The 15,150-nt window shown below is 43.3% G+C and overlaps 7 protein-coding genes across 7 annotated transcripts; 4 read left to right on the top strand and 3 right to left on the bottom strand.

The window, feature by feature from the left end:
• Nucleotides 1-981: 981 nt before the first annotated feature.
• Nucleotides 982-1,848, top strand: RXT3 (Rxt3p; the record flags this gene model as incomplete). Its single annotated transcript, XM_022819763.1, has 1 exon — nucleotides 982-1,848. One exon carries the CDS (start codon nucleotides 982-984, stop codon nucleotides 1,846-1,848), a length of 867 nt encoding a protein of 288 aa, XP_022676296.1.
• A 573-nt stretch (nucleotides 1,849-2,421) lies between these two features.
• GAG1 (Gag1p) lies at nucleotides 2,422-3,123 on the top strand (the record flags this gene model as incomplete). Its single annotated transcript, XM_022819761.1, has 1 exon — nucleotides 2,422-3,123. The coding sequence occupies one exon, from the start codon at nucleotides 2,422-2,424 to the stop codon at nucleotides 3,121-3,123; it is 702 nt and encodes a 233-aa protein (XP_022676295.1).
• Nucleotides 3,124-3,592: 469 nt separating this feature from the next.
• On the top strand, nucleotides 3,593-4,819 carry ENT3 (Ent3p; the record flags this gene model as incomplete). Its single annotated transcript, XM_022819760.1, has 1 exon — nucleotides 3,593-4,819. One exon carries the CDS (start codon nucleotides 3,593-3,595, stop codon nucleotides 4,817-4,819), a length of 1,227 nt encoding a protein of 408 aa, XP_022676294.1.
• Nucleotides 4,820-5,142: 323 nt separating this feature from the next.
• Nucleotides 5,143-5,699, top strand: BET5 (TRAPP subunit BET5; the record flags this gene model as incomplete). Its single annotated transcript, XM_022819759.1, has 2 exons — nucleotides 5,143-5,176; nucleotides 5,296-5,699. 2 exons carry the CDS (start codon nucleotides 5,143-5,145, stop codon nucleotides 5,697-5,699), a joined length of 438 nt encoding a protein of 145 aa, XP_022676293.1.
• Nucleotides 5,694-8,732, bottom strand: WAR1 (War1p; the record flags this gene model as incomplete). Its single annotated transcript, XM_022819758.1, has 1 exon — nucleotides 5,694-8,732. One exon carries the CDS (start codon nucleotides 8,730-8,732, stop codon nucleotides 5,694-5,696), a length of 3,039 nt encoding a protein of 1,012 aa, XP_022676292.1.
• A 667-nt stretch (nucleotides 8,733-9,399) lies between these two features.
• KLMA_40446 (uncharacterized protein) lies at nucleotides 9,400-9,885 on the bottom strand (the record flags this gene model as incomplete). The annotated part of the gene is made up of 1 exon (XM_022819757.1): nucleotides 9,400-9,885. The coding sequence occupies one exon, from the start codon at nucleotides 9,883-9,885 to the stop codon at nucleotides 9,400-9,402; it is 486 nt and encodes a 161-aa protein (XP_022676291.1).
• Nucleotides 9,886-11,592: 1,707 nt separating this feature from the next.
• On the bottom strand, nucleotides 11,593-14,814 carry HMG1 (hydroxymethylglutaryl-CoA reductase (NADPH) HMG1; the record flags this gene model as incomplete). The annotated part of the gene is made up of 1 exon (XM_022819756.1): nucleotides 11,593-14,814. One exon carries the CDS (start codon nucleotides 14,812-14,814, stop codon nucleotides 11,593-11,595), a length of 3,222 nt encoding a protein of 1,073 aa, XP_022676290.1.
• Nucleotides 14,815-15,150: the final 336 nt, after the last annotated feature.

Genomic DNA, 15,150 nt, shown 5'->3' with positions numbered 1-15,150 from the left:
GTGTATTCGATAGTTCCTCAGTGTCTTGCTTCGGGATTCTGACTACTACAAGCACTATTAAACCACTATTACACCTATATACACATATCAACACGCTTTAATCACTAACAATTATTTCATTGAAATGTTGAAACCAATACTTTTTCCAGACAAAGAAAAGGAAAGGCTTTCCCCTGGGCTGGAGGAAGTCTGTCGGGAGTCTAGGCAGGACTGATGCCGGACTGAGGCCATTCCACTAGGCACTCCAGCGGACACGTAGGCTGGATTGCCCACTAACCCTAGGCGGACAGCGACTGGCTAGGGACAACCCAGCCTAGCAGTGGCGAACAGGTGTGCGTGTGTGTGCTGCCTCCTCCAACCTGGAGAGTAGCTGCTAGGTGCGGACGGCGACGCTACCTAGGCTCAGGGAACAGAAACGCCGCCCCGAGCTTCCTGCCCACGCATTGGGTGCCGAGATGCCGCTGCCTAACGAGGAGGAGATTGTGGCTGCTCGAAGGAAGGCAGAGCGATAGAGAGGACACACACACGCCCACACCTGTGGACATGGCGGATCGTGTAGATGGCGAAAAACCGGAGGAGGAAAAACATATCCAATTTAGGAAATATAAGAATTTCACACAATAAAGTTTGAAAAAGGAAAAAGACACATTTACAATAGAAGGTGCACGGGTGTAGAACAGTCCCAACCACATTCTACATTCGAAGCTATTCCGCTAACGTAAACATGATGATTTTAAGGCGTCATCAATGAACAGAAATAAAAGCATCAATTAATCAATTGAGTTCGGAACATTTGGTGTACGAAGAAGGGATCAAGACAGGGCTCCGGGAGATTCCATTCAATTGCGCGACAATTAATTTGAAGCACATTTATCACAGAGTTCGCATATTTGTGGGAACGTATATTTGATCTAGGAGAAAACCAAGAAGAGTTAACAAAGGGAAAATAGAGCAATTAAAGAAGTAAAGTACCCTTAGAAGATGAGCGATGAATTGTACAGACAGACGCAGAACAGGATATACAGCATGCAGGAGACGCTGTTGAATAGTTCACGGGAGTCCCGGACGGCTGTGGCAGCTGTAACAGCAGCTGATGAGACGGAGAATACGACTTCTCCGGAAGTGTCGACCTTATCTGCCGTTTCCGGAAGGAAAGGAGCAGAGGGCCAGAAGGGAGGTCATAGCGGCGTCGAAGTGAGCTCCAAATCGGTGCTAGAGTACACGGCTAAGAATTACGCACAACAGCGGTGCAACCTGGGGACATTGGAGTACGATCCGATGAGGGTTGGCAGATTCGCTCAGGGCAAACCATCTACCGAGTCGTTGCCCTTCCCATACAACTTCAAAAGCATCAGCTCGCCAAGACCCTTCATCCCCAGGCTATCGCACGACCAGATAAACTCGATCTGTACAATCATGATCGATTACACGTACTTGCGCCAGGTTGAGCGCGGGGAGAACATCAGGTACCAGAATAGAGAAATTTGGGGCACAGATATCTACACAGACGACTCAGATATCATCCTTGCGCTCCAGCACTGCGGCGTGCTGAGCGGGCAGCATCCACCAGGCAGCAGGAGAACTCCCGCAAATCTCTCGAACCCGGACAGCGTGAAAGGTGCCATTCCAGAGCGCGATATCCCCTTCGCAATCAAGGTCGATATCTTGCTTCTCCCACCGCTCCAGTCGTACGCATCGACTACAAGGTACGACATCACGTCAAGGGAATGGTCTGCTCAAGTGCATGACGGCCTATCGTTTGGCATTTTCCACATAGAGATACTGGTAATGGACGACACTTTGAACAACATCGACCATGCTGCAAGGGCCAGGCATCTACAATGGTAGGCAAGAGAACCCCCGGACAGAAAGGCTAAATAAATAAATTACAGGGCCAAGACAAGACAAGACAAGAGGAAGGAACGCTATATCCAAAATTAAAAAAAGAGCGCAAGAATTACGCCAGAACACGCTGCACACATCGACCCACACTCCTTCACTCCCCTTGATACCGTCCGGGGTTTGGTATGTGCGTATCTGTACTTTTTTCGTTTCAGACTTTTCTTTTAGTTGTGTCATCAAGTAAGAAGAACGAATTTATCAGAATTAGTTTTAAAACCTGAAATTTAAGAGTATATGAAAGAGAAAGAGAAGAGAGGACAGAAGGGAAAAGAGGGACAGAAGGCGTTTTTGCAGCTGCGTGTGGTTGTCAAGGAGTGTACAGGACGAGTACATAAGGAGTTGGTAGTGAAGTATCAGTTTAGAGGTGGTTTGTTGGTGTTCTTTGATTAAATTGTAACACCCCTGATCGTCCAAAAAGAAAGAGAGACAGCAGATAAGACTTGTTGGTTGCCAAGACAAGACACAAGACAGGACAAGAGCTCAGTTTGCTTCAGTTTAGTTATTAGCCTTTAGTTTAGAATGTCGAGAGATTCTATGACGCCTGTGCCCAGGCTGAGGTCGCGTTCAAGTGCGAGTGCTGGAAGCTCGGGGAGTCTGAGCTTGAAGCGGTCGGTCAAAAATTTTATGGGGAAGATTGTGCGGACGGTGAAAAATGTTGCACACGAGGCTTTGAACGATAGCGATACCGAGTGCGAACAGATCACCGTGAACAACATGTTTCTGGAGCCTGAGTGTGTCGGGAACCTGCTGCACGCAGATGATGAGGATGCCAACCATGACAATAGGTTGAGCAGTAACTCAGAGACGCTTGCAGACGGGTTTTCTACCGAGAATAATGTAGAGACAAGCGGAGAAGGTGAGGAGAACTCGCAGGACTTTTTGTCGTTCGACCCAGTGCAAGAAGTCGCCAAGCTACGGCAGGAGGATCAGCTGAAGAAGGCAGACAGTGTCGACACCTTTTCAAGAGGACCAGAGGTATGGGAGAAAAGGCGTAAGCTGTGGCTCACAGTCACGCCTTCGAACACCCTCGAGAGTGCAAAGAAAGCCAGAGAATCGTTTGCAGATATCAGTCCGAAGAAGTACGGTGTCATCTACAAAAGATTAGTCATGGAAGATGCACACTTGAAGAAAAACTTGAATCTACAGGACGTCGTCAAGGTCATAAATGCTGGATGGGTAGAAACTTCAAAATGGGAACGTGCAGCTCAGGGTATAGCATGATCTCCTGGTCCTGGCCCTTAGATACTCTATTGCAGGCTCATAAAACACGGAACAAGACTGGAAAAAAAATATTACGAAATACTATACTATAATACTCTAATCAATCGACTTTCAAACAATTAATAATCAATAAATATCATTAGTCTTTAGTTTAATCCACCTGTTAGTCGCATTTCGACTATTTAGCTACTCTTCTTCCCTCTTCTTCCCTCCCTACTCCTATACTGTTTACCCATCCAAAGAAATAGGGTAAAAATTCAGTAATTATAGGCGAAATCACACAGATTAATTTAACTTTAGTTTCTTTAGCATATATAAAATATAATAAGTACATGAAACAAGAAATATGGAAAGTCATTTCAAGAAAGCGGAGATAGATAGCGAGTAGAGATCCGAGTAATCGCAGAAATAGTGACTGGTTGCTGGAGAAATTTATCCCTTATAAAGCTAGTGGAAGAACTACGTAAAAATGTCGCTGGAAGATTCGATAACGAAGCTATCCCTTTATGATGCTAAAAAGTACTTCAGAAAGGCGCAGAATGTAGTGTTTAATTACACGGAAATGGAGGCCAAAGTAAGGGAGGCTACCAATAATGAACCGTGGGGTGCATCCTCGACGTTAATGGAGAAGATTGCGCAAGGTACGTACAACTATCGGGAACGGGAGGAAATTTTGGGTATGATCTTTAGGCGTTTCACCGAGAAAACGGCTAGTGAATGGAGACAAATCTACAAGGCCCTTCAGTTATTAGAATACCTAATTAAACACGGAAGTGAGAGGTTTATTGATGATGTTCGCAATAACTTGAACTTAGTTAAAATGCTCGAGAGTTTCCATTATATTGACTCGCAAGGAAGAGATCAAGGGATTAATGTTAGAAATAGAGCGAGCCAATTGGTCAAGCTGTTGGAAAGCGACGAGATGATTAGACAAGAACGTAAAAAAGCCAGAGAGACCATGAAGAAATACAAAGGTGTTGCTGGCGGTATTGTGCCCGGAATGGGTGCTAACGTAAACTCCCGTGCGGGTTATACCAGATCAACAAACCAGGGAATCTCTGTCAGTGCCGATTTTGATAGCGATGATGACGACGGTTACCAGAAACCACAACCTTATGGCTTGGACAATGGAAACAGCAAATCTAGCTACAACCCTAATGAAGAATATGAACCAAGACAAAGCGAAGGGTCATCCGATCTCCTTGACATACAAGAAAATGAGGGTGCTAAAAATAAAAAACAAGATCAGCAAACTAATAGCCAGGCAGCAGCAGCAGCAGCAGATATTGATGACGATGACGACGAAGATTTTGCAGAGTTCCAAAGTGCTACTCCATCTGCCCCAGTGTCCAACAGATTGGATGACCTGGTGTTCTCAAACGATAACTCCTTTGCGACTCCATCTCACCCACATGCACCAGCAACAGCTGTCACACCAGCTATCGCGGAAGCAGCTAAGGCTTCTGATCCTTTCGGATCATTATTCTCATCTGCAAAAAAGGAACCATTCAAAACTACGGTCACAGCATCAACTACAGGTAAAACAGAAACAGCATCCAACCCTGTTGCCCATTCCGACGACGCAGATCTATTCGGAGACCTTCAACCTGCACCAAATTCCCAAAAATCGAATGGAAACCACCAGCAACCTGCGACCCAAAATCACTCTGAGGAAATTGACTTACTAAGTTTTTAGTACTATGTATAACTACATACAATGCTCATCTGCACAGTATCTGTAGATGCGTCTAAACCTTGTAACTGCCATCTTGTCTAAAACGCCTTTGGCCAACTATTCGGTTCTTTTCTTTTATCCAATCACGTGATTCAGTCGTCTGTTATTTGAAGCTTACTTATTTCACACATCTGTTTCAAAGGTTTGCTTGATGAAAGCCTGGTCAATACATTACGACTGGATCGTACTAAGAAAATTGGATAAAGGAGAACACCATCTAGGGTCAATCAAAACCATCATTATATCTAACCCAGTAATAAACTTAGTGAACCAAGAATAGAAAGATGATTTATTCTCTTTGGATTTTCGATAGACATTGTATGTGTAAACGAAAGCCGTATAAAGGAGTTTGGACATTTAGAATATACTCTATCGTTCGAATGCTATTACAGACTTTTACTAACCTCTATTGCTACTTTTTGACTATTATTGATTAGGTAATTGTATCTTTGATAAGGAATATACATTGAATCATTCTACACCCATTGTGAACTCTAAGACGCAGCAATCTAGAGGTAAGCTTATATACGGTATGATTCACTCACTAAGAAGCATGTCAGTGAAAATGGCCCCAGGTAATACACTTCGAACAATCAGTACAGGGAAGTATAGAATACATGCATTGTTTACGGCTTCTAACCTCTGGATTGTAATATTTTCTGATTTAACGCACCATGAACTACACGAAAGACTTGATAAAATATACGAATTATACTTGAAATATGTAGTACACAACATGTTGAAACCAATTGATTTCAAAAAGGCAGAGGAAGACGGAGAAACGGCAAAAATCACAAATACTTCTTTTATCAAAGCAGTCGACCAAGTATTATGCCTATAATAAGTTCGTCAACATATCAGTCCAGAATTGTTCATTCAAAGAGTTTATTGAATTCTCTAATATCATTGAGTCAACGAAAAATGACGAAACATCCCCAGACTGGAAGAGGTTATTTCTTTCAATATCCGAATTACGGTTCTGTCTTTCTAGGTATTTCCTGAGATTGGTTGCATAGGTTTGAGAGAATAGCGCGCACATATACCTTAGTTTAACAACAAAAGTGTTATGAGGGTATAATGCCGATGTCTCCTCCAAAAGTTCACACATTTTCCGAACGATATCACCACAGGAGTCAGTCATTGGCTTCAAGTGATGGATGGCAGATATTGTCATCACACCAAATCTAACCTTTAATAACAACACACCAAGAACGTATATTATCCTGGTAACATGGAATAACGGCATGGACGCAATCAAGTGTGGGGTCAATTCAAAGAAGTGTTGGAACGTTATCAAACACCTTTCCGTACATTTGATAAACGCATCTTCGACATCTTTCGGTATTTCAGTCATCTCAAATTTATCCTCCATAGTTCTAGACTGAAAGAATTCTATTAAAATCGATTCGTATAAATAGACGTAAACGGAATGGAAGAAGGTCCACATACGATGTCTATCAGGTGCTATTTGTGGGGCTAGACCATCCAAGGTTATTTTCATCTTATCGATGAACTTTTCTGTATCGAATGTAATGTAAGTATTTTCCATTAAGCCTGAAGTTAGTTGAATATGGGTATGAATGAGTTCAAGGCAGTAGTTAATTCTGGAAAACACAACAAAAATTTGATCACTATCAAATCCATAAACCTTTGATGGGTATTGGCCCTTTAGGAGTCCTTCACAGAAAGAATCGAATTTTGGAGACCAACGTAACTGTATAGGCTGCCTCAAGAAAATGGATATGTTTAAGCCTGAAACGTAAATGACAAGTACCATACGGTAGAAATCATCATCGTGTTCCGGTTCCCTTTTATCTGAGACAGGTACTTGTTGGGATGAGTCCATCATCCCCATTAGCCGACTGTTCCCGTTTAAATCGAATTCACGAATCGCCGAACAACAGATATAATTGAAGAAATGATATCTTGTTTGGTTATTCCACTCTGAAAAGTTATACCATAAGCATAATACCAACAAGGAACGGATCAATTCAGGCCGTTTGCTTCCCAATCTCATACCATGATGGCATATTAATGATAACGCGAAGTTGTCTAGTTTCAGTCTGTCACATTTTGATTTATGAGACGCTGGGATTATTAGTGATACAACAGAAAGGATAGTGGAGAAAAGAATTGGTTGATTTTTCCTTAGTTGGTCTATGGTAACATCATCAGGAATCTTCACCAAGGGCAAATGAAACTTCTTTGACATTGTTTCCCGGTAGAGTTTCAAATGATATAAAGCGTCTTGTTCAGAAATCAATCCTAGTGCTAAAGGATCTGTGTACAATGGAACAGAAGAAGAAGTCTGAACAATATCATCCCATGCGGCAGCCTGAGACGACAATTTTTCCGATATCAATTCCAAGGCTCCCTTTTGCCAAGAGAGTAAGTTGGTGATCTCTAGTTCGTAATCATTAATCTGCGAACTCTTGAGCGGTAAAGCAGGGGACTTTAAATCAACTGGAGAGGCATTTCTTAAATCTTGCGCGAGAGATTTATTCTCACCATTTTCTCCCATGTAGTCATGGATTGATGGGATAGTTGGCGATATAAATTTCAAGGTTTGATCCTTAGGCAAGTTGTTGATGTCTGGGTGAACGTTGATACCATTTCCAGTGCTCACTGGGCTGAGGGTATTATTGTATCTGTTTTGGATTTGAGAATTATGGTACTGATCTGCACCCAGTGCATGATTAGTAGTCGAGAAATGTTGGCCTAAGGTGATTGGGGCGTTGCTGTTTGAATCGCGATGGTGAATTGAATTGTGGGGAACGTCGATATTATGCTGAAACTGATTGTGCGCTTGAACGTGGCTGTTATTGTGATTATGATTATGATTATGATTATTAGTGGTATTATTATTGCCGTTATTCGCGCTATTGTGTTCCAGACGTTTAAGGTCCGCTTCCAGCCAGGGTTTTGGCAATAATCGTTGCCGTTGATTTATCACAGGGGATGCGAACTGCCAGCCTGCTGGTGCAGAAAGCTGGCCATTGAGAGTTGACGAGTGGGCGCCGAACACTTGTTTCATTTTCAGACTATGGTCCATACCGGGTGTTTTGTGGGCGTCCATGTTGGCATATGCATTATGGCGGGTGTGGGGGTACCCATGGACGAAGCCACCGGCCATTGAGTCTGAGCCTGCAGTAGCAGTCTGATGGTGATAATTTTGCTGAGCGCCATGGAATGGCAGTGGGGCCGATATCGAGCCTACTAGGGAAACGGCGGCGGCGGCAGCAGCAGCAGCAGCAGATGCTGCTCCCGGTCCATTGTGCTGCTGCGGAGAAAGCACGGAACCAGGCGAGTGGTGGTCTGCATCTTTCTCGGCGATATCCTTTGTTCCGACATCAGTAGTTGTTCGGGCAATGACCGGAGCCCCATCAGAAGCCAGCTTCATATTCGAGGCACCCGGGTCGGCCCGGATACCGCTAACATCGTCGCCGTCGTTTTCGAGCCTCTTCTTCTTTTTCTTCTTACGCCTTCTCTTCGAGAGGTCAAACTGGCACAGCTTGTTCAGCTTTGCACACCGAACACAAGGGTGTCTATAGATATCGTTTGGGTTTCCCGGATTACACTTTTGCTTCATCGAATGGCACGTAATGCACGCGAACGTGTTTCTCTTGGTTTTCCCATCGGCCTTTCGTTCCTTCGACATGGGTTTGAAATGCCTGGGGTCGTCTGCAGAGATGCCAAGCAAAAACACTTGTGGGTGGTGTCGCTGCTGGTCGACCAGCGACATTTGTGCGAAGCTGGTCCCGCTGCCGCTGCCGCCGCCTCCGCCACATGTACTAGCAGTACTGTCAGATGCCGGACTTGAGGCGCACGGCTGTTGCTGCGTCTGTGGGAGCGACTGCTGCCGGACTTCTGCCATATCCTACCAAATAACCAGTATTCTACGCGTGAAGATGCGCCAGAAAGTGCTCTATTTTCCTACTTTCACCGGACAAACCAGATGGATCGATAGATACGCGCAAAATCGTAAATGGTTGTTCGAGCTCGAAAACAACCTTATCCAAGTTTCCTTTGTACTGTTAAACTATGTTAGATAGTGGAACTTGTCTTCTACAAACACCAACCAACAATATCAATAATAATGGTAATAGTAATTTCAATAACAGATATATATCCTCTCCTATGCTCAAGTATCAAGTATCAAGTCTCAAGCCTCGCCTTAACTGTCGTCTCATGCGGCTACCCTTTCATTTCAGTCACTGATTTTATAAGAACCGACGGTGTGTAACTGCTTTTTCACGAACTACCATTCATTTCTTTTTGGGCATTGTTTTTTTTTTTTTTTCTTCTACTCTAATTTTTTTTTTTGGAATATTAAACTCTCAATTTTTCGCTAGCAGTAGTAGTAGTAGTAGTAGTAGTAGTAGTGAATAGTAGTGGTGTATACTAAACTAAGCCGAAGAGGAGGGGGAGGTCTGGGAATGGGGAATGGGAAATGTAATTGGGCGCGTCTTAGGAACTGAGATTTGCGCTTGAACAGAAAGAACGTGCAGGAAGGGGTTATAGGCAGTGTTATAGGCAGGGTTTTATTTTAGATAGACAGTTTGTAGTAAGTAATTAAACTCGGAAAGCCTCGTTATTCTGCAATATGGCGCTGGGAGTAACGAATGGTTACCAGCAACACCAGAAGCGAGAATGGCCAGAAGAGCGTAGTTGCACCGTACCGGCTTAGTAAAGAGATAGGGCGGTCCAGAATTAGGTTTAGGTTGGGTGTGTGTGTGTGTGTGTGTTTTCGTTTTTCGTTTCGTTTTCGGTATTATTTTTTTTTTTTTTGTGTGTGGGGGTTCTGAGGAACAGACGGGAAGACGTAGACGGGCCGCAGAAGGAGAGAGGGCTCTCGAGGGTGCTACGCAGTCGCTACGTTGGGCCTGGGTTTGCCCTGCATCACAAGGCCTGGCAAAGCCAAAGCCAAAGCCAAAGCCAAAGCCAAAGCCAAAGCCAAAGCCAAAGCCAAAGCCAAAGCCAAAGCCTGGCAAGGCAAGGCTCGGCAAAACAACTGCACTATCGAACATAGCGATCCCTGGGCCTGCCCTGCCTGCCTGCCTGCCTCTCTGCCTGTACTACCTGTTTTCTTTCTTCTTTCGTTCAGCCATTCTGTCGTCGTGTCGTTATCTCTGCCAAGAAAACGCAGAGCCAAGGGGGAACCAGACCCAGAACCAGAAACGCCCGCACAAAGAAAACGAGAATTATCTGCTCGCGGTGGGGAGTGAGCGAGAAAGGAGGGGAAACCTCAAAGGCATCGATTGTTTCGGGTCTAGGTTCCATACTCGCATTTGTCATAATGCAAGATACGATCGCTCGAACGCTTGACTCGTGGAATGATCCATTCGACATGTAGACATAACCACAATATGACGAATTCCCAGAATCGCCGGTAGGCAGGTAATTACTGGTGGTGCTGCCTGCGGTGCTGCCTGCGGTATTGCTTGCAGTACTGCTTGAAGCACCTCTGCCAGAACCCCTCGCAGGCGTTTCTCTCGAGCGCTAGCGGCCCTGATTCTTTTTGGTATTACAGTACATTTTCTGTTGGGAAATATCGAAAGAAGCTACGTTTTCTGTAGCTAAACCCGAAAGCCGAGAACTACGCGAACAAAGAGTAAAACAAAAACTAGCAATTTTTTTTTTTTTTTCGAGTTTGCGTTTCGAAACGGCGAAAAAAAAAAAAAATAGGGCAGACAGAGACAAAGAGCGATCTAGGAATATCTAGGAACCCCATTCTTGGGCTGGTTGTTGTCCCACGGAAGGGAAATTAAGGAAAAAGATGCGTCCGCGGAAGGTACGTATGGCTGAAAAAGGGCGGCAAAGGGAAGGGAAGGGAACTAAAGGGGCCCTTCGCTGGGGGGGGGGGTTCTTGCCGGTCCTGCCAATAGCCGAGGCTTGGACTAGCCGAGTGGCGGAGTTGCCGAGCAGCCGCATGGTCACAGGAACGCCCAAGAAGGCTAATCTTGGACTAAAGCTAGGCTAGGGCTGACCCACCCCCCTTGCCAAGGCTATGGCTCGACCAAGAATGCACCCACAGCTCTCTGCCCCGTGCCAAGGGCATGGGTAACGGCAGAACCAGTTCCCCGGACCGAGAAAACCGGTAGACAGGCTTATATTTGCTCAATGATTATAATATATTATAGAGAATGTAATGCAATATTGTACATAGGAAAACGACAGGAAATAAAACAATCTAAAAAAAACCCAACAACAACAACAACAACAACAACAACATGTTCACAATGGGAGGCAGGCAGACAGGCAGGCAAATTACAGGAAAGAGAGAGTATATCGGTTCTGCCAGGGATTTCCTGTTTCCTTTCTCCCTCTTCCCTTGCTCTCCGCTCACCCCGCTTCCCTAGTAGTGTTGGGTTGGGTTTCCACCAGAAAACCTATCGCTGCTTGGTGTGCTTTTTTATGCTTCGTTTCTTTCTTTAGAACTTGGCATTTTTTGGTAAAGTTGTTCCAGTAATAGTAGTAGTAGTAGTAATTTTTTTTTTTCATCTTGTTTGATTTAGTTTTGTTTCTCTATCTAGGATCTTCGTTCTTTTGGAATTTTTTTTTCCTTTCTTTCTTTCGCTACTCAACCGTATCAGATCCACTACCCAGTTAATGCCAAAATTCTTGTTCTTCTTTCTTTTTCAGATCTATTTTTTTTTATTTATTTTTGGCTCGCTCGAGCGAGCAAGCGTGCGTGCGTGCACGCGCGCGCGTTTGGAAACACCCTACCGTACGTTTTACGATTTGATGCAAATCACTGAACCCTCTTTTAAGGTTTTCAATTGCTCAGCGCTCAATTCTTTGCCATTTGTAGCGATAGCAGGGGTGGAGACAGGGCCTGGACCCGAAACTGGAGCTCCAGCTCCAGTAGCAACAGGTTGCTTAGCTCTGTTGTGCACCATATGACTTTGAACCAAATGCCCAGCCGCTAATGCACTACATAGCGATAACTCACCGGCCATCACCGCACTGGCAACAATCTTTGCGAGTTGACGAGCATTCTTACCTGGCTCAGTAGGGTGTGGCCCACGCACTCCAAGAAGATCTAACATAGCACTTTGGGGTTCAAGAATGGTACCCCCACCGATTGTTCCAACTTCAATAGAAGGCATCGAAACAGAAATTCTCAAGTCGCCATCAACTTCCTTCATTAACGTCATACAGTTCGAAGACTCAACGTTTTGTGCAGGATCTTGACCAAGCGCCAAGTACACAGCTGTAACCAAATTCGAAGCATGTGCATTGAAACCACCAATAGAACCCGCCATAGCAGAACCAATCAAGTTCTTGGAGATGTTCAAATCAACCAATGCCTTAACGTCACTCTTCAATACCTTTCTCACAACATCACCAGGAATATTTGCTTCTGCAACAACACTCTTACCACGACCTTCAATCCAATTGATGGCAGCTGGCTTCTTGTCCATACAGTAGTTACCGGAAACAGATACAATCTCCATGTCTTTCCAACCATACTCTTCCACCATTTGGTGTAACGAAAATTCAACACCCTTGGAAATCATATTCATACCCATAGCATCACCGGTAGTGGTTCTGAAACGAATGAAGAGCAAATCACCTGCCAAGGCAGTTTGAACATGTTGTAGACGAGCAAATCTGGAAGTAGAGTTGAAGGCCTTCTTTATCTTGTTTTGACCTTCCTCAGAGTCTAACCATATTTTACAAGCACCAGCCCTTTTCAACGATGGGAAACGAACACATGGACCTCTTGTCATACCATCCTTAGTCAATACAGTAGTAACACCACCACCAGAGTTAATAGCTTTACAACCTCTCATTGCAGAAGCAACAAGACATCCCTCTGTTGTAGCCATTGGAATATGGTAGTACACACCATCAATCATCAAAGGTCCAATAACACCAACTGGCAAAGGCATATAACCAATAACATTTTCACAACATGCACCAAACACTCTGTTGTAATCGTAGTTTTTGTATGGAAGACGTTCCGTAGCCAATACTGGTGCATCAGCCAAAATAGCTAGCGCCTTACGACGAACAACAACAGCACGTGTAGTGTCACCCAATTGCTTTTCCAATGCATACAAAGGTAGCTTATTAGCAACGACTAATGATACAACCTCTCTATTCGACAGAGACTTAACATCACCACTCTTCAAGACATCAACCAACTCTTCAACTGGACGGACCTCGCTTGACCCGTTGTCAGAATCACTTTCAGTGTCAATTTCGTGTTGTATACTGGCGACAACTGGCATACGTTCAGTGACCGTTTCAACCTTAGTTTCATTGCTGGCACTAGAGGATGGTGATTGTTTTTCATTGTGGTTGGAATATGGCTTTGGAACCAATTTTGCGGCACGTTTCTTTTGAATATCGTTAGCAGTTAGTTCAGTGTGGATTCTGGCAGCATTCAATAGGTAAACATTAATTGATGCACTCATTATCAAAGCGAAAATCAAAACTTTACTGACAAATCTGTCACGGATGGCAACAGATATATAACGGATCAAAGAAAGAACTCCATCTTCAACTTGGAAATAAGTCTTAGCTGGCTCATAGAATTGAGGTGGAACAAGAGAAACAACAGCTTCACTATTTTCCTTTGCAATAATAGATGTAACAAAAGCAGGCAATTCATTGGTGTGACTCTTAGAGTACAAAGATGAAAATGTCTCATATGTCCATCTAGTACCAAAATTATAAAGATTGAATCCAATGAAACCAGTGACAAACAACAGCTTGCCCACAAGTAGAGAGGAAGATGACTTTAAAACTCTGTTCTTCTTCAAAGTTTCTGACTTGGAAATAATACCAGCAGTAGATGGGACCACACCGTCTTCTTCCAACGTTTGCTTGATGGTTGTAGCTTTGTGGATAATGCTAATTTCCAACTTAAGCGCTAAAACGGCAGCGAAAAATGACGAAGTTAAGATTAAATCATAAGCTAATAACAACCCGCAGAAAAAGCAAAAGTTTGAAAGAGCAGATAAGGATGAGGCATAGATGGAACATCCACCAAATGCAATCACACACAATAAATGGTCTTGAACTAAACGTCCACCTTCTTGGATCATGGCGTCGTAGACAACTTGGTAAGTGGTAACTTTTTGTGAGACATCAAATCTCTTGAATTGATCCACAACGTACTTGGCCAATTTAATCTTGTCTTTAAATCCAACGACTACAATAACAAATGGAAGGCCTTCGATTAAACTCAACGCAGTGACAGGTCTGTGATAAATCTTTTGAGAAGTATATAGTGCCATGAAAAATGCCGAGCCTGAATTGATAATGGCAGCCAATGCAATCCAAAATTTCGAACCCGTAACTCTCATGTCTAGAAACAATGAGATCAAAGTGTACACCATAGCAACGTATGCAGAACCTACAATGAATATATCGAAAGGTTCAGCAGAATTGATTCTTTCTTCAAGCTCTTTGTACAAAGCAAGAACACCAGCCTTTACATCAAGTAATTTATGTCTGTGAGCTCTCAATGTCCAAGTTGTATCATCTTTAGATTTCAATGTCTTTGAAATCACAGGTTCATCAGTTAATAGATATTTAATAGAGCCCTCTTCATAGACATTACCTTCAATTTCTGGCAAAACTAAGCTCTCATTGTCAGAATGAAACTCAAATCCTAACAAGTAGTAATGGGCCAATGGAGTGGATTGATATTTCATCTTTTCAAAATCCTCTTCTGATAATGCTGACCATTGAGAATCTTTCGGCGTGTAATGAAAATGTAAGCTGTCATGTTTCAATGAGTTAGCAGAATTAGATCCATGGTATGAAACAGTTTTGTTTTCTATTGTCCATCCATTGAAGTAGTATTCGATAACGGATAGATAAGTCGTTGCTGCAAAGAGCAATGTTACCAATATAACGTGAATTGGATGTTTAGCCGAAAACCTTGCCACATAAGCAAATGGCTTTGCCATATGCTTAAACTGTTTGAAAAGTACAGGCATGTTTTTTCTTTGTTAGAAACCTCTGAGATGCCGTAAGTTAATGAACTGAATGCAATGGAATTGCAATTGCCCAATGGTAGTTATTGACTAGTCCGATGTGGTTACTTTAATGGTATAATATACTTTACAGTTCACAAAACGAGACAAACTGTGCTATAGAGGAATTGTTTTGTTTTGTAGTGTTGCAACCTCCTAATATAATTGTCCAGCCTTAACGTGATGTTTTAAAAACTGAAATCTATGACCGAGAAAACCAATTAATAGAAAAAAAAAAAGAGTGAATGAATAGCAGTATGAGTTGATTGAATATTTTCACTCAGCTATTATACTAAACAC

This window comes from Kluyveromyces marxianus, chromosome 4 (assembly GCF_001417885.1).
Source record: "Kluyveromyces marxianus DMKU3-1042 DNA, complete genome, chromosome 4".
NCBI classification, from domain to species: domain Eukaryota; kingdom Fungi; phylum Ascomycota; class Saccharomycetes; order Saccharomycetales; family Saccharomycetaceae; genus Kluyveromyces; species Kluyveromyces marxianus.
Note: the sequence above shows the minus strand (reverse complement) of the source record. Positions and strands in the feature narration are given on the sequence as shown.